The sequence below is a fragment of the Chlorocebus sabaeus genome, chromosome 17 (genome assembly GCF_047675955.1).
Source record: "Chlorocebus sabaeus isolate Y175 chromosome 17, mChlSab1.0.hap1, whole genome shotgun sequence".
In the NCBI taxonomy this organism is placed as follows: domain Eukaryota; kingdom Metazoa; phylum Chordata; class Mammalia; order Primates; family Cercopithecidae; genus Chlorocebus; species Chlorocebus sabaeus.
Window position 1 is genome coordinate 38,943,231 of NC_132920.1, and position 17,559 is coordinate 38,960,789.

A 17,559-nucleotide genomic window follows, 5' to 3' on the forward strand; every position below is an offset into this window, starting at 1 on the left:
CTGTGAAAAGCCCTGTCCTGTTCTGTTCTGTTCTGTCCTGTTCTGTTCTGTCCTGTTCTGTTCTGTTCTGTTCTGTTCTGTTCTGTTCTGTTCTGTTCTATTCTGATTACCGGTGCATGCAGCCCCGAGTCATGTACCCACTGCTTGCTCAGTCAACCATGACCCTCTCACGGAAAGGGACAGGAATTGCTCACTCTGGGAGCTCGGTTTTTGGAGTCGTGAGCCTGTGGATGCGCCCAGCTGAATAAAGCCCTTTTCTTCCACAACTCAGTGCCTGAGGGGTTCTTCTCTGTGGCTCATCCTGCTACACTTTAACTGTGTTTAACCCATCCTCCATATTAAATTCTCTGCTTCTATTTGTTACAATAGCTGGTGTGTCTTCCGTTTTCCTGACCGGAGCCTAACTGATAACTTCTGTCTCGGTAGATGTACCAATGGAATAGAAAATCAAGGAAATGTTATGATCCAAGTTAAACACTGTTAAATAATTAATGAGTATTAACAATTCTGTCAACAAAATCAACTTGGGGCCAGGTGCGGTGACTCAACGCCTATAATCCCAGAACTTTGGGAGGACAAGGCAGGTGGATCACTTGAGCTGAGGAGTTTGACACCAGCCTGGCCAACATGGCAAAATCCCGTCTCTACTAAGAATACAAAAATTAGCAGGGGGTGGTGGTGCACGCCTGTAATCCCAGTGAAAGGAGAGGCCAGCTACGCTTCTTAAGTCGAGTAAAGGCTCAGAAAGCTGTGAAACTCACTCATTTCCTGCATCAAACCTTACTTTAGTCCTAGATAAATAATATTGAAGATATATGTTTAAAATATTCTTAACACTAGGATTTGTGCATGTGTTTTCTTCCCCAAGAAAGCTATAAACAGTGAAAATTTTGCTGTAAGCTTCCCTGTGTCCTCTCTCCCTTCCCCACGCTGAAACTAAAAGGAATGTTAATTGCCCATTTGTCTATGATCAGCAGACCTTATCTATGCTTCCAATTCCGATTCCTTGTAAAAATACTTTGTAAAATCCTGTGAGATCCTGTCTCCTTTGCCATGCCGCTGCAAAGTCATAAAGTAGATGAAACCTAAGTTGCAATTCCGGTTTTCCTCAAAATCTAAGACATTTAATTGTTTTTGTTTCTTGCTCTAGTAACATCTCCCCACCGCACCCGCACATATTTCCCACCTTAAAAAGTGATAAAAGAATCTAACACTGGCTACCTGCTCAGGACCCCTTCCACGCTGTGGAAGCTTTGTACTGTCACTCTGCTCAATAAAGCCTACAGCTTTTTTTCTCTTAGTCCATGTCTCCACTCGCCGCAGGCGGCCGCCACACCAATTCTTTGGCGTGGCTAAGGCAAAAACCTTTAGCGTTACACCAGCTACTTGGGAGGCTGAGGCAGGAGAATCCTTTGAACCTGGGAGGCGAAGGTTGCAGTGAGCCGAGACCGTGTCCACTCCAGCCTGGGCCACAGAGCGAGACTCTGTCTAAAAAAAAAACAAAAAAAATCAACTTGGCTCTACAGAAACACAAGCACATTAGTAGTTGCCAGAGCTGTGGAGACGGGGAATGGGGTGACTGCTAATGGGTATAGGGATGCTTTCTGAGCTGATGAGAATGTTATGGAATTAGATAGTGGTCATGATTGCACAAGTCTGTGAATATACTAAAAACCAATAAATGGCACACTTCACAAGGTTAAGTTTGTAGAATGTGGATTATATCTTAATTAAAACAAAATTTAAAAATCAATGTAACTGTCTCCTAGTCCCTGGCGTGCCTCTAAGGCATTTCTTTCGTATTCAGTCTGTTTCTTACTGAGTTGTAAGAATGGTCTTGGTCCTCAAGGACTAGCAAGTCTTCTCAAGAAGAGATGGAGTTCTTACTAGGACAGGACGCTTTACTTTGTGTGGCCTCAACTATTCATGACATCTTATAGAGGTAATATTTGCAGTGACGTTATTTTGCCACTTGTTGAACATAAGAGGAAGGTGGCTGCGCCACTCGGTTGTCCGCTGACACAGGACATCTGCGCAGAGGAATGTGTGCATCTAAGTTTCTTACCCTTGGCATTGATGGCAGCGTGGGTCATTGTGATTATGTGGAGTGGCCCAATTCAGCAAGGATTAATAAAGTTTGTTTTGCACATGTTCTTTGATCAGAGTTCAGACACAGGGATGGAATTGAGGCACAGGGATTGTGTATGGGATAGTATCAGTGAAGATCCCAGTAGGGTGAGATACCCCAGCAGTCCCAGTGGTGGGAAGTCGTCACCACCACTAGGGCTGAAGGGACCAGGGAAGAAAATTGTGCTTTCGGAGCCCAGTAGAAGCTGAAGCCATGTGGAAGGGCTCTACCAGAGATGCAACCTCCAAGCAAGGAGGGAATGGGAAAGAAATACCCCACTTTCTCACTCCTGTAGCTCTCTTGTCTTCTCTTAGTGCCTCCTCTTGGGTTAAACCCAACCGGAAGTCAGAGAATGAGGGAATCCCACCACGTAGGGCATGGCAGAGAAAAGTAGAGAATGGTTGGCAGGACATGGAGTGTCTGGCAATATGGCTTTGTTGGAGTGACAGGGATTTTTCATAATTAAAGTCATGTAAATAATTTTCACAATCAGAGCTTTTGGCACATTGCTGACTGCTGCTGTATCCATTTTTCCTTCCTTCTGGTTCTATGGAGAAAGTTTCCACCTCTCTTCAAAACCGAGGTCCTCCAAATGGGCTGTTGATTCCATGCCTACCTGTCTTCTCGGTGACCTTGTTCCACCAGTTTTCCTTTCTCCTGTATCTTCAGTGTTGTCCTCTCCACGGGGTCCTGCTCACCAGCAGTATCATATGCTCTCATGCTTTCCTTGCCAGCGGAAACCTTCCCACTTCTCCCTTCACTTCTCATTCACAACCAGACTTCTCCAAATGCTCGCACATGGTATCTTCACTTTCCCATCTCCCATTAATGTTTCTTTCCCCCATTTCTGGCTCAAGTTATTTCTGGCACAAATTATTATTTTTTAGCAGCCTTATTGAGATAAAATTCACATACCATACAGTTCACCCATTTAAAGTGTACATCTCAATGCTTTTCAGTATATTCACAGAGCTGCACAACCATCACTGCAATCAATTTAGAACGTCTTCATCACCCAAAAGAAACCCGTCCTCATTAGTCTTTATTTCCTCTCAACCCTCCCAGCCCCAAGGCAACTCCAAATTTCCTTTCTACCTCTATAGACATGCCTATTCTGGACGTTTCATACAAATGGAATCATACAATATATGTTCTTTTGTGACTAGTTTCTTTCTCTTAGTGGAGTGTTTTCAAAATTTATTCATAGTAGCCTATATATCAGAACTTAATTTCTTTTCTTCTTTTTAAAGAAACAACGAGGTCTTGCCCTGCCACCCAGGCTGGAATGCGGTAGTGTGAATATGGCTCACTGCAGCCTTTTATTCCAAGGCTCAAGCAATCCCTCTGTCTCACAAAACTTCATTTCTTTTTATTGCTGAATAATATTCCATGGTATGGTCATGCCACATTGTATCTATCCATTCACCAGTTGATGGACATTTGGGTTGTTTCCACTTTTTGGCTACTGTAAAGAATGCTGCTGTGAACATAAGTGTCCAAGTTTTTTTTTTTTGGACTTAAGTTTTCATTTTTCTTGGGTATGTATACCTAGGAATGGAATTACTGCCTCCTAACTCCTTGTTATACTCTTTGAAGAGCTTCCAGGCTGCTTTCCAAAGCGACTGTATCATTTTTCATTCCCACCAGCAGTGTATGAGGGTTCCAGTTGCTCTACACCCTTGCCAACACTTGCTATTATTTTTCTTTTTGATGATAGCTGTCCTGGTGAGTGTGAAGTGATATTTCAGGGTGGTTTTGGTTTTGACATATGTTTTCCTATTAGCTAGTGATGTTGAGCATCTTTCATGTGTTTATTTTTGTGTTTTTGAGACGGGGTCTGACTCTGTCCCTCAGGCTGTGGAGTGCAGTGGCGCCATCTTGGCTCACTGCAACCTCTGCCTCCTGGGTTCAAGCGATTCTCCTGCCTCAGCCTCCCAAGTAGCTGGAATTACAGGCGCATGCCATCACGCCCAGTTAATGTTTGCATTTTTAGTAGAGACGGGGTTTTGCCATGTTGGCCAGGCTGATCTTGAACCCCTGACCTCAAATGATCTGCCTCCCAAAGTGCTGGGATTACAGACGTGAGCCACCGTGCCCGGCCTCTGGTTCTTATTAACCTTTTGTATACTTTCCTTTGGAAGCAGGTATTCAGATCATTTGCTCATTTTAAAATTGGATATTTGTCTTTTTATTTTTGAGTTGTAATAATGTTTTATAGATACTAGTTCCTAATCAGATATATGATTTACAATTTTTTTTCTCCCATTCTTTGGGTTTTCTTTTCAATTTCTTCATGGTGTTCTTTGATGCACAAAAGTTTCTGATTTTGATGAAGTCTAATTTATCAATTTTTTTCTTTTGTTCTGCTTTTGGTGTCACATGTAAGATAACTTTGCCTAATCCAAGGTCATGAAGATTTATGCCTATGTTTTCCTCTAAGAGTATTTTTTAGTTTTAGTTCTGAAATTTTAGACCTATGATCTATTTTGAGTTAATCTGTTTGTATGGTGTATGGAGAAGGTTCCATTTCCTTCTTTTGCAAGTGGATATTCAGTTGTCCCAGTACCAGTTGTTGAATCCCATTAACTTTACTATTATATGGTATTGGAAACATATGGAAAAATTTATATGGCATTCTCCCATTTGTTTTGTGGGTATATTCTTTTCAAAAGATTACTGTGTTATTTTGTCGAGGTTTCTGGATGTATCATGTAGATGCCAAGATAAACATGTGTGTTCATTCTGCCAAGTTAACTAGAGTGTCTGGTTCCTGAGGGGATTTCAAAGCTGGGATGTATAAACACATATGTCCAATCTGCCGTGATCAGCTGGAATTGTCTACGTGCTTAACACTCATTTTCCCTGTTAGACTGAAGTGGCTTCCAGCCTCCATTACCATTCCAATGTTTAGCACTGCGTAGAATAAAGTGAAAAGGACGAACTGAATGAATGATGGAGCGAGGTCAGAAGAGTTGGTGGGCATGGAGAGGATCACAGAATGTCTTTGGATAGAAGGAGGGACACCATGTCTCTTGGGACTAAAAAATGATGAGAATGCATTCAGATACAGATTACATGGTCAAGAAAGGAACACATGGGGGCAAAATATGGGGAATATGGGACTTCCCAAGGCTTTTCTGGAGAGAAGTTTGCATGGACAGACTTGGGATCCTCTGCAGATGTATTCTTGAAAGCCCAAAGTGGCTGCTCCTATTTACTTTTTTTTTATTATTATTTTTTGAGACAGGTTCTTGCTCTGTTGGCCAGGCTGGAATGCAGTGAACATAGCTCACTGCTGCCTCCTGGGCTCAAGCAATCCTCTTGCCTCAACTTCCTGAGTAGGTGGGACCACAGGCATGCACCACCATGCTTGGCAAAATTCTAAAAAATTTGTTGTAGAGATGGGGTCTCACCTTGTTGCCCAGGCTGGTCTCAAATTCCTGGGCTCAAGCAATCCTCCCTCCTCAGCCTCCCAAAGGGCTAGAATTACAGGTATGAGCCACTGCACCCAGGCCTGATTTACTTTTACCATTTTTTTTTTTTTTAAGAGATGAGGTCTTGTGCTGTCACTTAGGCTGGAGTTCAGTCGCACGATCATGGCTCCTACAGCCTTGAACTCCTGGGCATGAGCAATCCTCTTGCTTCAGCCTCCTGAGTAACTGGGATTACAGGCACGTGACACTGCATCCAACTACTTTTCTTTGTCCTAAAATGAGTGTATTTTGTGGGCATGTCAAAAGACTTATTGAACTTTATAAACCAGTTTTCTTTTCTAAAATTGACTAGTTCTCAACTTCTTCCTAAAGCATTTGCTAGTAGAAGAGTTTAGAAAGACAAAGTGCAGGCATTTTGAATCAGACAAAACTGATTTCAAATAGTTTTTCCAACTACTGTGTGACCTAGGAAAATTTCTTATACTTTCTAAGCCTCAGTTTTCTCTGCTGTGAAATGGGGACCATAATATTACTCACCCCAAGATCAGTGTTTAAGTGAGTTAATATGTGTAAAGCTCTTAAATTGATGCCTGTTACACAACACCATGCTCAATTAAAAACTTCATCTAATTTCTCACTCCAAACCAATACTCTGGATTGTCTTCTTTTGAAACCACATCTCATCTTCAACTTCTGACATCATCTTCTCTCCACCCCTTCAGCCTTCTTTCTTTTCACCCATATGAATATCAAGGTAGATTTCTATGTGTGATTGAGTCAGGGATAGGTCAAAGATGGACTTTTTCATCTTTCTGCTGTTCTTTGGGCCTTAGCAGCTATGCTTTTAACCACTGACAATTTTGAATTTGAAACATCATGCCATTTTCAGCTATCTCTAGCTTTTTTTTCCCCAAGTGAAGTTAATTATAGTTTTATAAATTAAAGTCATAGGACTAATTTTCACAGTGTTACTTTTAAGTATCTGGAAAATAATAGTCATTTCTCTATTTAACAGACATACACGAAAGAATGGGCTGACATTCTAAACCACAAAAGTAAGCATGTAGAAGAAGCTGTCAGAGAACTTATATCAATATTTGAGCAGATTTATGAAGTGAAATACACTGGGAAACTAGCAAAACAGTCAGGTAACTTTTCTCGTTACTATGTTTGAATTACAAGATCTACAGATTCATTCTTATGTAAGCACCTTCTGCTTAGCAGATACTGAATTCCAAACCCTCTCTTCCCCAGAAGCAAAGAAGGTGTTCAGCATAAATCACATTGTTTGCACCAACGGTTTAAGTGCAGAGAGTTCTTTTTGTTAGTTAAGGAATGGTGGAAACCCACACCCTCGTCAAATCCAAGTTCCCAACCCAGGTCCATCATTGCAAGCTGGCCTTCCTATGGATAGTGGTCTAAGGCCTGCTATGCTAACTCTATTTTTTTTTTCTAGTGCAGCTTTCTAATCAAGTCACTTTGACTATTTGATTTATTTTGCTTTTTTTTTTGTTGTTGAGAAAAGTGAACCAGGAAAAGGTAAATTCTATAATTTTATTGAATCTGGAGAACTTAATCTGGGTGAGACCATGTTTTAAGACTTTTTTTCTTTTCCTAGATCCTTCTCTGTAGAGTAAGCTATGAATTCCTACTTAGAACTGTCTTTGGGGTTTGGCTACAGATAAATGGTACCCAGTTGATGAGTGCATTCCCAAGGAAGACAACACGATAAGGAAGCATGTATTCTCCATCATCCATTCCCCCTCCCGTGATTAAAGGATGCCCTAAAAGGCTCCGTGTCATAACTCTAACTTTTGATTCTGCCCACGCCCTCATAACCTTCATTCAGTTTGCTTGACTGGGACTAAGAGAAACTTCCTTACTTCATCGCATCTGTTCAGGCAAATTTGTATGACAAGGTGCCTGCAGTATTCAAAGTTGATGAAATAATTTTTACCTTATTGATTTTCCTGTTCTCTCAATAGGTTCCAATAGTTTCAGTTTTAGTAATAAGCCTGAGAGAGAAGCTATGAATTTGGATCCTCTTTATCAGGGGCAGGGAATTTTAAGAAAAGGTTCTTTAGTAGGGGAGTGTTTTGCTTCCTAGATTATGGTTTAAGAACGTGAGACTTTTAGCTTTGCTCAGATTATTGTCCTGTCCTAGATATCTCAAATCTTTGGATAAATTGGAAGACAAAGACATATTTCATCTTAAAGTTTTGTTTTCAAGCTCTAAATAAGAACTGACTAGGTGAAACTTTGTAGTTGGAGGTTTTACTTAGTATTATAAGGGGATGTGCCTGTCAGTCACGAACCCTGTTTGCTACACGCCTGCTCTTCTCCCCAGCTGCTGCTCAGGGAAGTAGTGTGAGGCTGGCTTCGAGCAAGGCTAGCCACTGACTGCACCAGGAGTAGGTCACTGACACAGTGTGCCACCCAGACTCTCGAAGGAGACCTGAGAGATGGCTCTGCCGTACAGGAATGAAGTTAATTAGCTAATTACCAACATATTTGAAGTAGGGAATCTGTGGGAAGTTGGCTTTTTGGAGTGAGAGGAGAACATTCCAGTCAAGCAGAGATCCCATGAAAGTGAAATAGCAAGGAGAGAGGAAGAGAGAAAGAGAGAAAGAGAGAGAGAGAGAGAGAGAGAGAGAAACTGTGAACTGTACCTGGAACAGTGGTTCTTAATGGGACTAGAAGGGATTTTGCCCCTGAGGGAATATTTGGCAAGGTCTGGAGACATTTTGGTTGTCACACTGTGTGTGTGTGTGTGTGTGTGTGTGTGTGTGTGTGTGTGTAGCGAGGGGGTTGCTACTGGCTTCTGGTGGATAAGGGCCAGGGATGCTGTTAAAAACCCTACAGGACAGCCCCCAGCAACAAAGAGTTGTCCCACCCAAGATGTCAGTAGTGCTGAGGATGAGAAAGCCTGAGCCTGGAACGAGTATGCACATCACACCTTTCCTCTTACAGTTTTTCCACTTTGTTTAATTAGTTTTCATCACAAGCGACAAAAACACAAAAATATCATTTCATTCAAGTTAGAAAACTCAAAAGGTAAAGAGATAATTTAGAAGGATAATGGGTAAAACTCTCTTAAAACTTTTCTGAATTCTAGATTGTATATTTACAGAGTGTATTTCTTAGTAGAATGATAATTCTATTGAGGTGGATAATTTAAATTGAATTCAAGGATGACTCCTACAGGAACAGATGCAAAAAACATTTTTTAAAAAACAGTTTTTAAAGTAAGAGCTTTTTAAAAAGGGGCTTCCTAAGAGGGTTTGGCCGTGTAGAATACACGTAATGCTAAAAAGTCAAATGTTATATTTTTGTTTTGTCTTTTGTCTACAGAACAGCGGAAGCACGTTGTTTTTGGAAGTGAAACAGAAGAAGGTGAAAACAATGACTATGAAGCTAATGTTGTGAATGAGGTTGATACTAATGATAAAGAAGATGAATTTAAAAAGGTATTTATTGTGGAACAACTTCATACAATTCACAGAATTATGGTTTATAGGATTATAGATAAACCCCATATGGTGCTTCTTCCAGGCAGTTCTGCAACCAATCTGTATCTAATGTATAACAAAATCCATAAAGTATAATTTTCAATTTTATATTGTAAGCTCAGGCAATCCTTTAAGTTTTCCCCAATATCACAGCTTTTGATGTGATTCTGTCAATCACAGTTTAGTAGTCACCTCCCCTCATTGTGATTGACCATGCTTTCTTATATAGTAAATGTGCCTTCAGGGATTGGAGCAGCAATCAGTTTGACTCAGAATGGAGAACTTTGTTCTCAGTTATTGTGTTTAATGGTTAACTGTATTGCAAGTCCAGATTGTGGTTCACTTGGGGCTCAGGGATCTGCATTTTAAACTGGCACTGTGGATGACCACTCTGGACTCTCCCCCAGGAGAAGCCCTAGATAGGCAGATTTTCACGTTGTGTTGAAATGTGTTGAGAATGAAGGTTCAGAAGGGGGCCTGGGGTTTCTTTTTCCTTCTTAGCCCTCACTGTTCTGGTCATGCATGAACTCTGAATGTCACTGTCACATTTGCACTCATTCCTGCTTTCTCCTCCCCGGGTCAGTTTTCTTTTAATCCTTCATACCCACCTTCTTTTCATTCTTTGTCTATTTTACCCACTTTGACACAATCTGATACAGTTTTAGAAATAAACAGCACACCTTTATTCCATTTTCACCTTCTTGCTCAAGGATTATATTGCCAGATAATTGGGAAACACTTTGCTGCAGCATCTAGACTTCTGCAGAGTTTAAGCTTCTTCTCAGTACCACGCACCAGGCAGCTGTTAGCAACCAGCGGGTGTCAGCTGGAGCAGTCCCCTCTCAGAAGTGCTTGTCTTCCAGTTGCATTACCTTTTGACACTGGCTGAAGTCCTTAGAGCCTGATTGAGTACCCTCAGAGCCTCTCCAACTGGGGGATCACTGGGGCTGCGTTAGTGGTCACCTCCTAAATAGCCTCTGCCTCTCAAATTCATCTCCCACATTGCTGCCAGAATGGTCTCACGTAAAAATCTGATTATGTCACACCTGTGCTTTAGCCTGATCATTCACCAGCCCTGACTGTACCCCATTGCCACATGGAAAAGCTTGATATTCCTCTTTGTTCATGCCTTATTACTTTCTCTTCTGCCTCACCAACCCAGTCCCAGAGGGGCTGGGTTCTAGAGCAGTGAGGAACAGTATGGCCAGAGCCTTGCCCCGATGTGTGACTCACTGTGTAAGCAAGACATGGGCCCACATCTCTGCCTACCAGGCTCCAAACCTGTCCTGCGCTCTGATCAGTAAACTTGGCTATTTCTCCCAAGGGAAGGAAGGGTGTGGAGAGAGGGTCAAACCACAGTCCCAGAGGGTGGAATTTTCATCTCATATATTTGAGTATTGCACATTTTAAAATACATTTATCCACCAAGCTGAGCTTCTTGAGGATGGAGACTAGTTATCTTCTTGTGCCCACGCCCTTAATCATTGAGAAATGTACCACATTTAAAGTGCTTCAGTTTTGTCAGGTGAAAATTGAGTATTGAGCCAGCCAGGATTGCTCTGAACATACTGTTTGTGAATTTTGGTTTTTGAATAAGTTCCTTTGGTTTGCTAGGGTGTTTATGCAAACACATTTTTCATGTATTCTTGTTTGTCTAAAATAACCAGACAAATAATTTAGGATTGAATTTATTTCTACACTGTCATTGAAATTGTACAGTTTATTATTTGTTGCCTTTCACATGCCACATCTAATATTGTATCATTGTTTTGGGGATGCTTGAGGTTTTTTTGCAGGAGAGATGCCAAATTTAATTGATTTCTTATTACAGGAGTGTAAAGAGGTCTTTGCTTTCTTCTCTCATCAATTACTAGACAGTCTTCAAAAAGCTACACGGTTATCTCTGGACACAATGAAAAGAAGAATATTTGTTGCAAGGTAAGTTGAAAATATGCTAATTATATCTGGTAATTATACTTATATTGTAATGTGAATAGCACCTCTAATAAATTTATTAATTTAAAAAACTATAAAATTTGAAATATAGCATTCATTAAAAGACTGTATGAAAGTGTTTGTGTAATACTGCAAGAACTGTAGTCAAAGGAACCCATGTTCCCCACACCCTGCCTGAGATAAAAAAGGCTACCAGTTCTCTCATGGGTCCTCTCCCTTCTCACCCAAAAGTAACTACTATCCTGAACTTGGTGTTTATCATTGTCTTGGTTTTCTTCACAGTTTACTATGTTTTTGTATCCCCAGTCCACGTATCATTTAATTTTGCCTGTATTTGAACTGCGCTTGGTATACTGTTTTTGAGATTCATCCATGGGGTATAGTTTTTCACGCTTCTGTGTAGTTGGAGTGTACATAGTCTGTTTATCCAGTCTACTGGTGATGGTGATTTGGGTTGCTTCAGTTTGTGGCTATCATGAATAAAGCCTCTGTGAGCATCTTGTAACCGTCTCCTGCTGCACCTGCTAAGAGTGGGTTTGGTGGGTCCTAGGGTATGTGGATGCCTCATTTTACCAGGCAGCACCTAGTGAGAGTGCCCATGGCCCCTCATCCCTGCAGACAGTATTATTCAATTAAACAATTCTTGCCAACATACAGGACGTGAAATGGCATCTCATCAGGATTTTAGTTTACATTTTCCTGGTTACTGATGAGATTAAATATACTTTCTTGTGTTTATGGACCATTTGTTGTTTCTCTTCCTTAAAATTTGTGTTCCTAGTTCAACCACAGTGGAAGACAGGGTGGTGATTCCTCAAGGATCTAGAACCAGAAATGCCATTTGATCCAGCAATCCCATTACTGGGTATATACCCAAATAATTACAAATCATTCTCCGATAAAGACATACACACACATATGTTTACTGCAGCACTGTTCACAATAGCAAAGGCTTAGAACCAATCCAAATGCCCATCAATGATAGACCGGATAAAGAAAATGTGGCAGATATACACCATGAAATACTATGCAGCCATAAAGAAGGATGAGTTCATGTCCTTTGCAGGGACATGGATGAAGCTGGAAACCATCACTCTCAGCAAACTAACACAAGAACAGAAAATCAAACACCCCATGTTCTCACTCATAAGTGGTAGTTGAACAGTGAGAACACATGGACACAGGGAGGGGAACATCACACACCAGGGCCTCTCGGGGAGTGTGGGGCTAGGGGAGGGATAGCATTAGAAGAAATACCTAATGTATATGACGGGTTGATAGGTGCAGCAAACCACCATAGCATGTGTATACTTATGTAACAAACCTGCACGTTCTGCACATGTACCCCAGAACTTAAAGTGTAATTAAAAATAAATAATTATGTTTCTTTTTTGGTCTGTTTTTCTATTGAATTGGATTAATTCATAAGTATTCTTAGTATATTACATTATTGATGATAATACAACAAATGTCTTTTGTCAGTTTTGCCGTATCTTTTCATTTTCTTTATTAATTTTCATTTTCCATTGCCGAGTTTTAAAAATATTCAAATTTATCGGTTTTAGTGATTTGTGGTCTTTTTAAAGAAACCAACTCTTCCCTACTTCATAATGTCTTCCAAAACTTTTGTAGTTTTAACTTTTATATTTAGGGTTTTAATTTACATGGTATTGATTTTTGTGCTTAGTGTGAGGTAACAAATAAATATAATTTTTTCCATGTGGTTAATTAGTTGACCAAGCAAAAGTTGTTAAAAAATCAGCTTAGTTGTGAGGTCAGGTGGGGGAGTTATTTAAGTTGCATTGAATCTATAGATCAATTTGGAGAGAATTAGCATCCTTACAAATATTGAGTCTTCTATTCAGAATTATGTATTACCTCTGCATTGATATGTCTTCTTTAATATCTCTCTGTGATGTTCTATAAATCTCTGTGTAAAAGTCCTACACATTTTTGTTAGATTTATTCCTTGCCTATTCATTGCTGATTTTTAATTTAATTGTACGGTTCAATTCTCCCAGTGTGATTGTGGATTTATTAAATTTTCCTTTTGTTTTGGTCAGTTCTTGTTTTATGTATTTTATGGCTGTGTTGTTAGGTGCATACAAGGTAATAGTAGTTAAACCTGCTTAAGAGCACTGTTCCTTTTATTTCTATTTGGCAAATCCCTTTATTTATATTAATCCTGATTCCTCACAATTCTCTTTAGTTTGTCATTAATGTACTTTACCAACTTTTTCTGTGTAACTGTTTCGGTCTCTTTACTTAAGCCTTTCTCTGTACTTTTTAGTTTTACCTCTTAAAAACATTGTATACCTGATAATTTTCCTTCAATCTCATTATCTCTGTCTTAGTGAGTTTAATTCATTTGCATTTATTGTGATTTTTTATATAGTTGCACTTAGTTTATGACATTTTATTTTGTGTTTTCTTCTCACTATTCTTTTTCTTTGATTCATTTTATTACTATTGTTGTCTTTGGGGTGGATAATTTTCACCATTTATTCTCTTTTCTGTACTTCAGTTCTTTAAGTGATTACCCTTAACTTTAGAATGCACATATTTTGCTCCAACTAAAAAAAGTACTGGCCAGGTTCACTGGCTGACGCCTGTAATCCCAGCACTTTGGGAGTCTGAGGCAGGCGAATCACTTGAGGTCAGGAGTTCGAGACCAGCCTGACCAACATGGTGAAACCCCGTCTCTCCTAAAAAGACAAAAATTAGCCAGGCCTGGGGGTGCACACCTGTAGTCCCAGCTACTAGGGAGGCTGAGGCAGGAGAATCGCTTGAACCTGGGAGGTGGAGGTTGCAGTGAGTTAAGACTGCGCCATTGCACTCCGGCCTGGGAGACAGAGTGAGACTCCATCTCAAAACAAACAAACAACAACAACAACAACAAAGTACTGTCCTTAGTTTTGCAGTTTTCTAGTCTGATTTCTGACTACAAGGGCTTGACAAGCTTTACTCACTGAACTGTACACATTTTATTGCTGTTTGATGTTTTAGTTTTACCTTTGTGTGAACACTCAAAAATAATATATTAAAATAATTTATTTACTGGCATACTTTATTAAAATCTCCCAGTTCTCATGTACTTTTTTGTATCCCATTGGTTCTTTAGTGAGGATCTGTGAGAAGCAGACTCTCTTATCCTTCTTTGTAAGTCTGAAAATGTTTTGCCCTCATACTTTCACAACATTTTGGTTGGATATAAAATTTTTCTTTGTCTTTTAGCACTTGGAAAGTATTTCTTCATTTTTTTCTGAGTTATGTTGCTGCTGATGAGAAGTCTGCATGAGTCTAACTGAATATTCTCTTTTACTCCTTAATGTTTCTGCAGTTTTCGTACCCCGTGTGGATTTGTCTTTGTCTAATCCTGCTTTGTTCTCAGAGCACACTTTCTATTTGAGGGTTTATAGCTTTCCTTAATGCTGGAAAAAACCTCAGCAATTTCCCCTTTAGTTATTGCTTCCAGGATATTCTTTCATTGTCTTCTTCTGGAACTCCTATTAATTGAATGTTGAATAGAATGACCACATAATTTATTGTTCCAACTATGGAACTTTTGTGAGTGAAGGGGCACTGTCCAGATGAGGTCCCAGGACACAGTGAATCTGGAACTGTCCTGGGCACACTGGATGTGTGGACTTTTCATATGTTGGGGCTTCTCTTTCTCTTCTCCTTGTCTCCTAATGACTTGTCATCTATGTCATCTTTTTGTCTTTCTGAACTACACTATGGGCAAGTATCTCTATTCTAAAGATTTTGTCATCTGTGACATCTTAAATATTTCAAGAAAAAATACTTTATCCTCCAGATATGATATTATTTCTGTCTTTTCAGTTTAGCAATTTTTAAAAAATTTTTTTGAAGAGTGTTCATATATCGCTAAACATTTTCCCTTACTTTAGAGCTTGTTATCTGGGCATTAATTTTTATCTGGAGTGAGTTTCTGTTTCAATTTTGGATTTTGTTAGCTCTCTTTCTTATCCTTAGTCATATTCACGCATACTTGGCTTTTAATGTGCAGGCTCTCTTTGCGAGAGCTTTGTTTTTGTGTTTCTTTCTCCTTCCCTCCCGCCCTGTCTATGAGTTTCACTTTTGCCTCTAAATGACACTCGGAAGCCTGAGTACAGAACCAGGTTTTATTTCTTCACAGTTACTGGCCCCTGGAGAGAGATTGGGAGTATGGCAGGTTCGGCCAGGGAGCACACAGGAGACCTGACTTAGTTACTTATCACGGAATCTGAGGATGTGCTTCTTTTGCCCCAGGTCTGCATCCGCTGGAAAAGCCGTAGCTGCGGGCAGTAGGTTGACAGACCTTGTCTTGCAGCAGCATCTGCAAGACAGGTGGGAGAGCATTATTTTAGTTTTTGGCCTTAAGTAGTGAGGCTGGCTGAGGCCCTGTCCCTCATTGAGTCTTGTCCATCCTCTGTATTTCACCAGAACCAACCTCCCGACAGTCACTGCCTCTTTCCAGCCCGGAAACCTCGCTAGGCTGTCCTTGTGTTTCTCTCCATTTCTACTTCATGGAGATACTTACCTTGTATTTGAGCATTCTTGTGTCCTTTATCTCCCATCCATGATTGTGATGGGTTTGGCAAAAAGAAGCTTTTTTGAAGGATGCAGTCACTAGACCACAATGATTTACAAGTTCTGTGGCAATTCAGCAGTTTTTGAGGAGGCATACATGAGGATAGTACTAAAAAATCCTTACTTGTCTAAAATATCTTTCTCTTATCCCCACACACGAATGCTAGCTTGGTCTTCTGGGATCAGAATCCCTTTCTCTCATACTCTACAGAGGCTGTTCCATTGGCTTTTTTGGTTTCAATTTTTAGAGGAGAGTTCTGCTGCTAATCCGATTTTCCTTTCCAAGTAACAACTTGTATTTGTTTTGATCCTTACAGGATTTCTCTTTTATTCTTGAAATTCACAAATTGTATGTTTAGATGCAGGTGGGTTTTCTTCCCCCATTAATCCTGTCAGGCACATAGAGAATCTCTTCAAAATGAAAAAACAAGCCTATTCTTAAGGTTAAAGGAGTGCTTTGCTTTCATTTCCCATATCTACACAGTATTCATGTGCTGCGTCTAGGTAGTAAGCATCTCTGAGCGGAGTGACCCTCTGGAATTTACTCAACCTCTCCCTACCTTGGTTTCCTTATCTACAATATGAAAATAATAATAATCATAAGGTCTGCCTCACAGAATTAATGTGAACATAAACTGGTAATTTATGGAAACTGCCTGGCATACATTAGGCATTCAAGAAATGTTACCTATTCTTACCTTTTCTCTAAGTATTCTCTCTTTGTATTTTGCATCTCAAATTTTGGAGAATACCTTCAGCTGATTCTCTAATTTGCTGTATAAGGTACCAAATGATCTAGTGCAGGGTTCACTGCCTCTATTATTCAACTGTTCCTTTATATTTTATGAAAACTCTTTCTTATTCTCAAATTACATACTTTGAATCAATGCCCACATGAATTTTATTGCAACATCTTGAATTCCACTGGGAGACTGTGAATTGTGGGGTTTTGTTTGCTTGCTTGCTTTTTGTTCAGTCCTTTCCAATAATAGGTTTATCTGGGAACCGTTGGCCCTGAGTGCTAAAAATTGGGTCTTCACTTTGGAACTGTGGCCTCTATGTTTCTTGTGATCTCCTCCCACCCCCATCTGCTTGTATTTAGAAACAGAGATGTAAGTTTTCAGTAATGACAGTATTTCTTGCACTCCCAGAGAAAAAGACAATGGACAGTTTGCGTTTATTATAATTTTGTCTGGGATGGGGTGGAGGTTGAGACAGAGGGAGCTGTGCTAGCCAGAGTAATTTGCAGCTCTGCGGGTGTCCTTCATAACTGGACTCAGGCGTCTGTGCTGCTGTCTGTGCATGAGAGAGATTGTTTAACAAAGCGGTTTTTGGAAAGCATGGACCAGACACATCCTGTTTAATCTTGTAAAAATATAAACAAAGAAGCATATAAAGGTATATGCTGGTGATCTCATCCTGTATCTGTTGCAGGGCTGGGAAAAAAGAATGCCTTTAGTAAACATTGTTAAAGGTTATTACTGAGAAAAAACAGCATTAAAATAGTAGAAAATGTATATGAGATTACTAGTTTGCTTCTAAGACTATCGGGTCATTGTATTTTCTTAGTTCTCTGCAATTTAGGGCTCTGTTATAAGTAATATTCTCTTTGTGTAATGTGGCCTTTTAAAAATGTTCTTTATTGTTAGGACTGAATTTTGTAGCATAATAAACTGTTAATGAAATTTTAGGTTAAGGTTAATCAGCTAAATGTCCATCTCATTGCAGCCATTATGGGCGAAAACGATCAGAAGATATTATTTCCTTTATAAAAAGTGAAGTACATCTTGCAATTCCTAATGTGGTAAGTATTATTAAATACACTGATATTTTGGTAAGTTACTTAAGAAGCATAGTACTAGAACTGAGCTTTCATTTAGGGTGACGTTCTGGTCATATGTATTTTTTCACTTTCCCTCACTATTTAACAAATTGGAAA

General features: G+C 39.8%; 1 protein-coding gene across 2 annotated transcripts in view; it reads left to right on the forward strand.

Annotated features, from left to right (window-relative positions):
- DNAH8 (dynein axonemal heavy chain 8) overlaps positions 1 to 17,559 on the forward strand; it is a 328,361-nt gene that overhangs the window by 81,917 nt on the left and 228,885 nt on the right. For both annotated transcript variants that reach the window (XM_007972725.3, XM_038006035.2), the window contains 4 exons: positions 6,578 to 6,710; positions 8,914 to 9,029; positions 10,903 to 11,009; positions 17,349 to 17,424. In XM_007972725.3, coding sequence (XP_007970916.2) covers positions 6,578 to 6,710; positions 8,914 to 9,029; positions 10,903 to 11,009; positions 17,349 to 17,424 — 432 coding nt within the window. The remainder of the gene's footprint in view (positions 1 to 6,577; positions 6,711 to 8,913; positions 9,030 to 10,902; positions 11,010 to 17,348; positions 17,425 to 17,559) is intronic.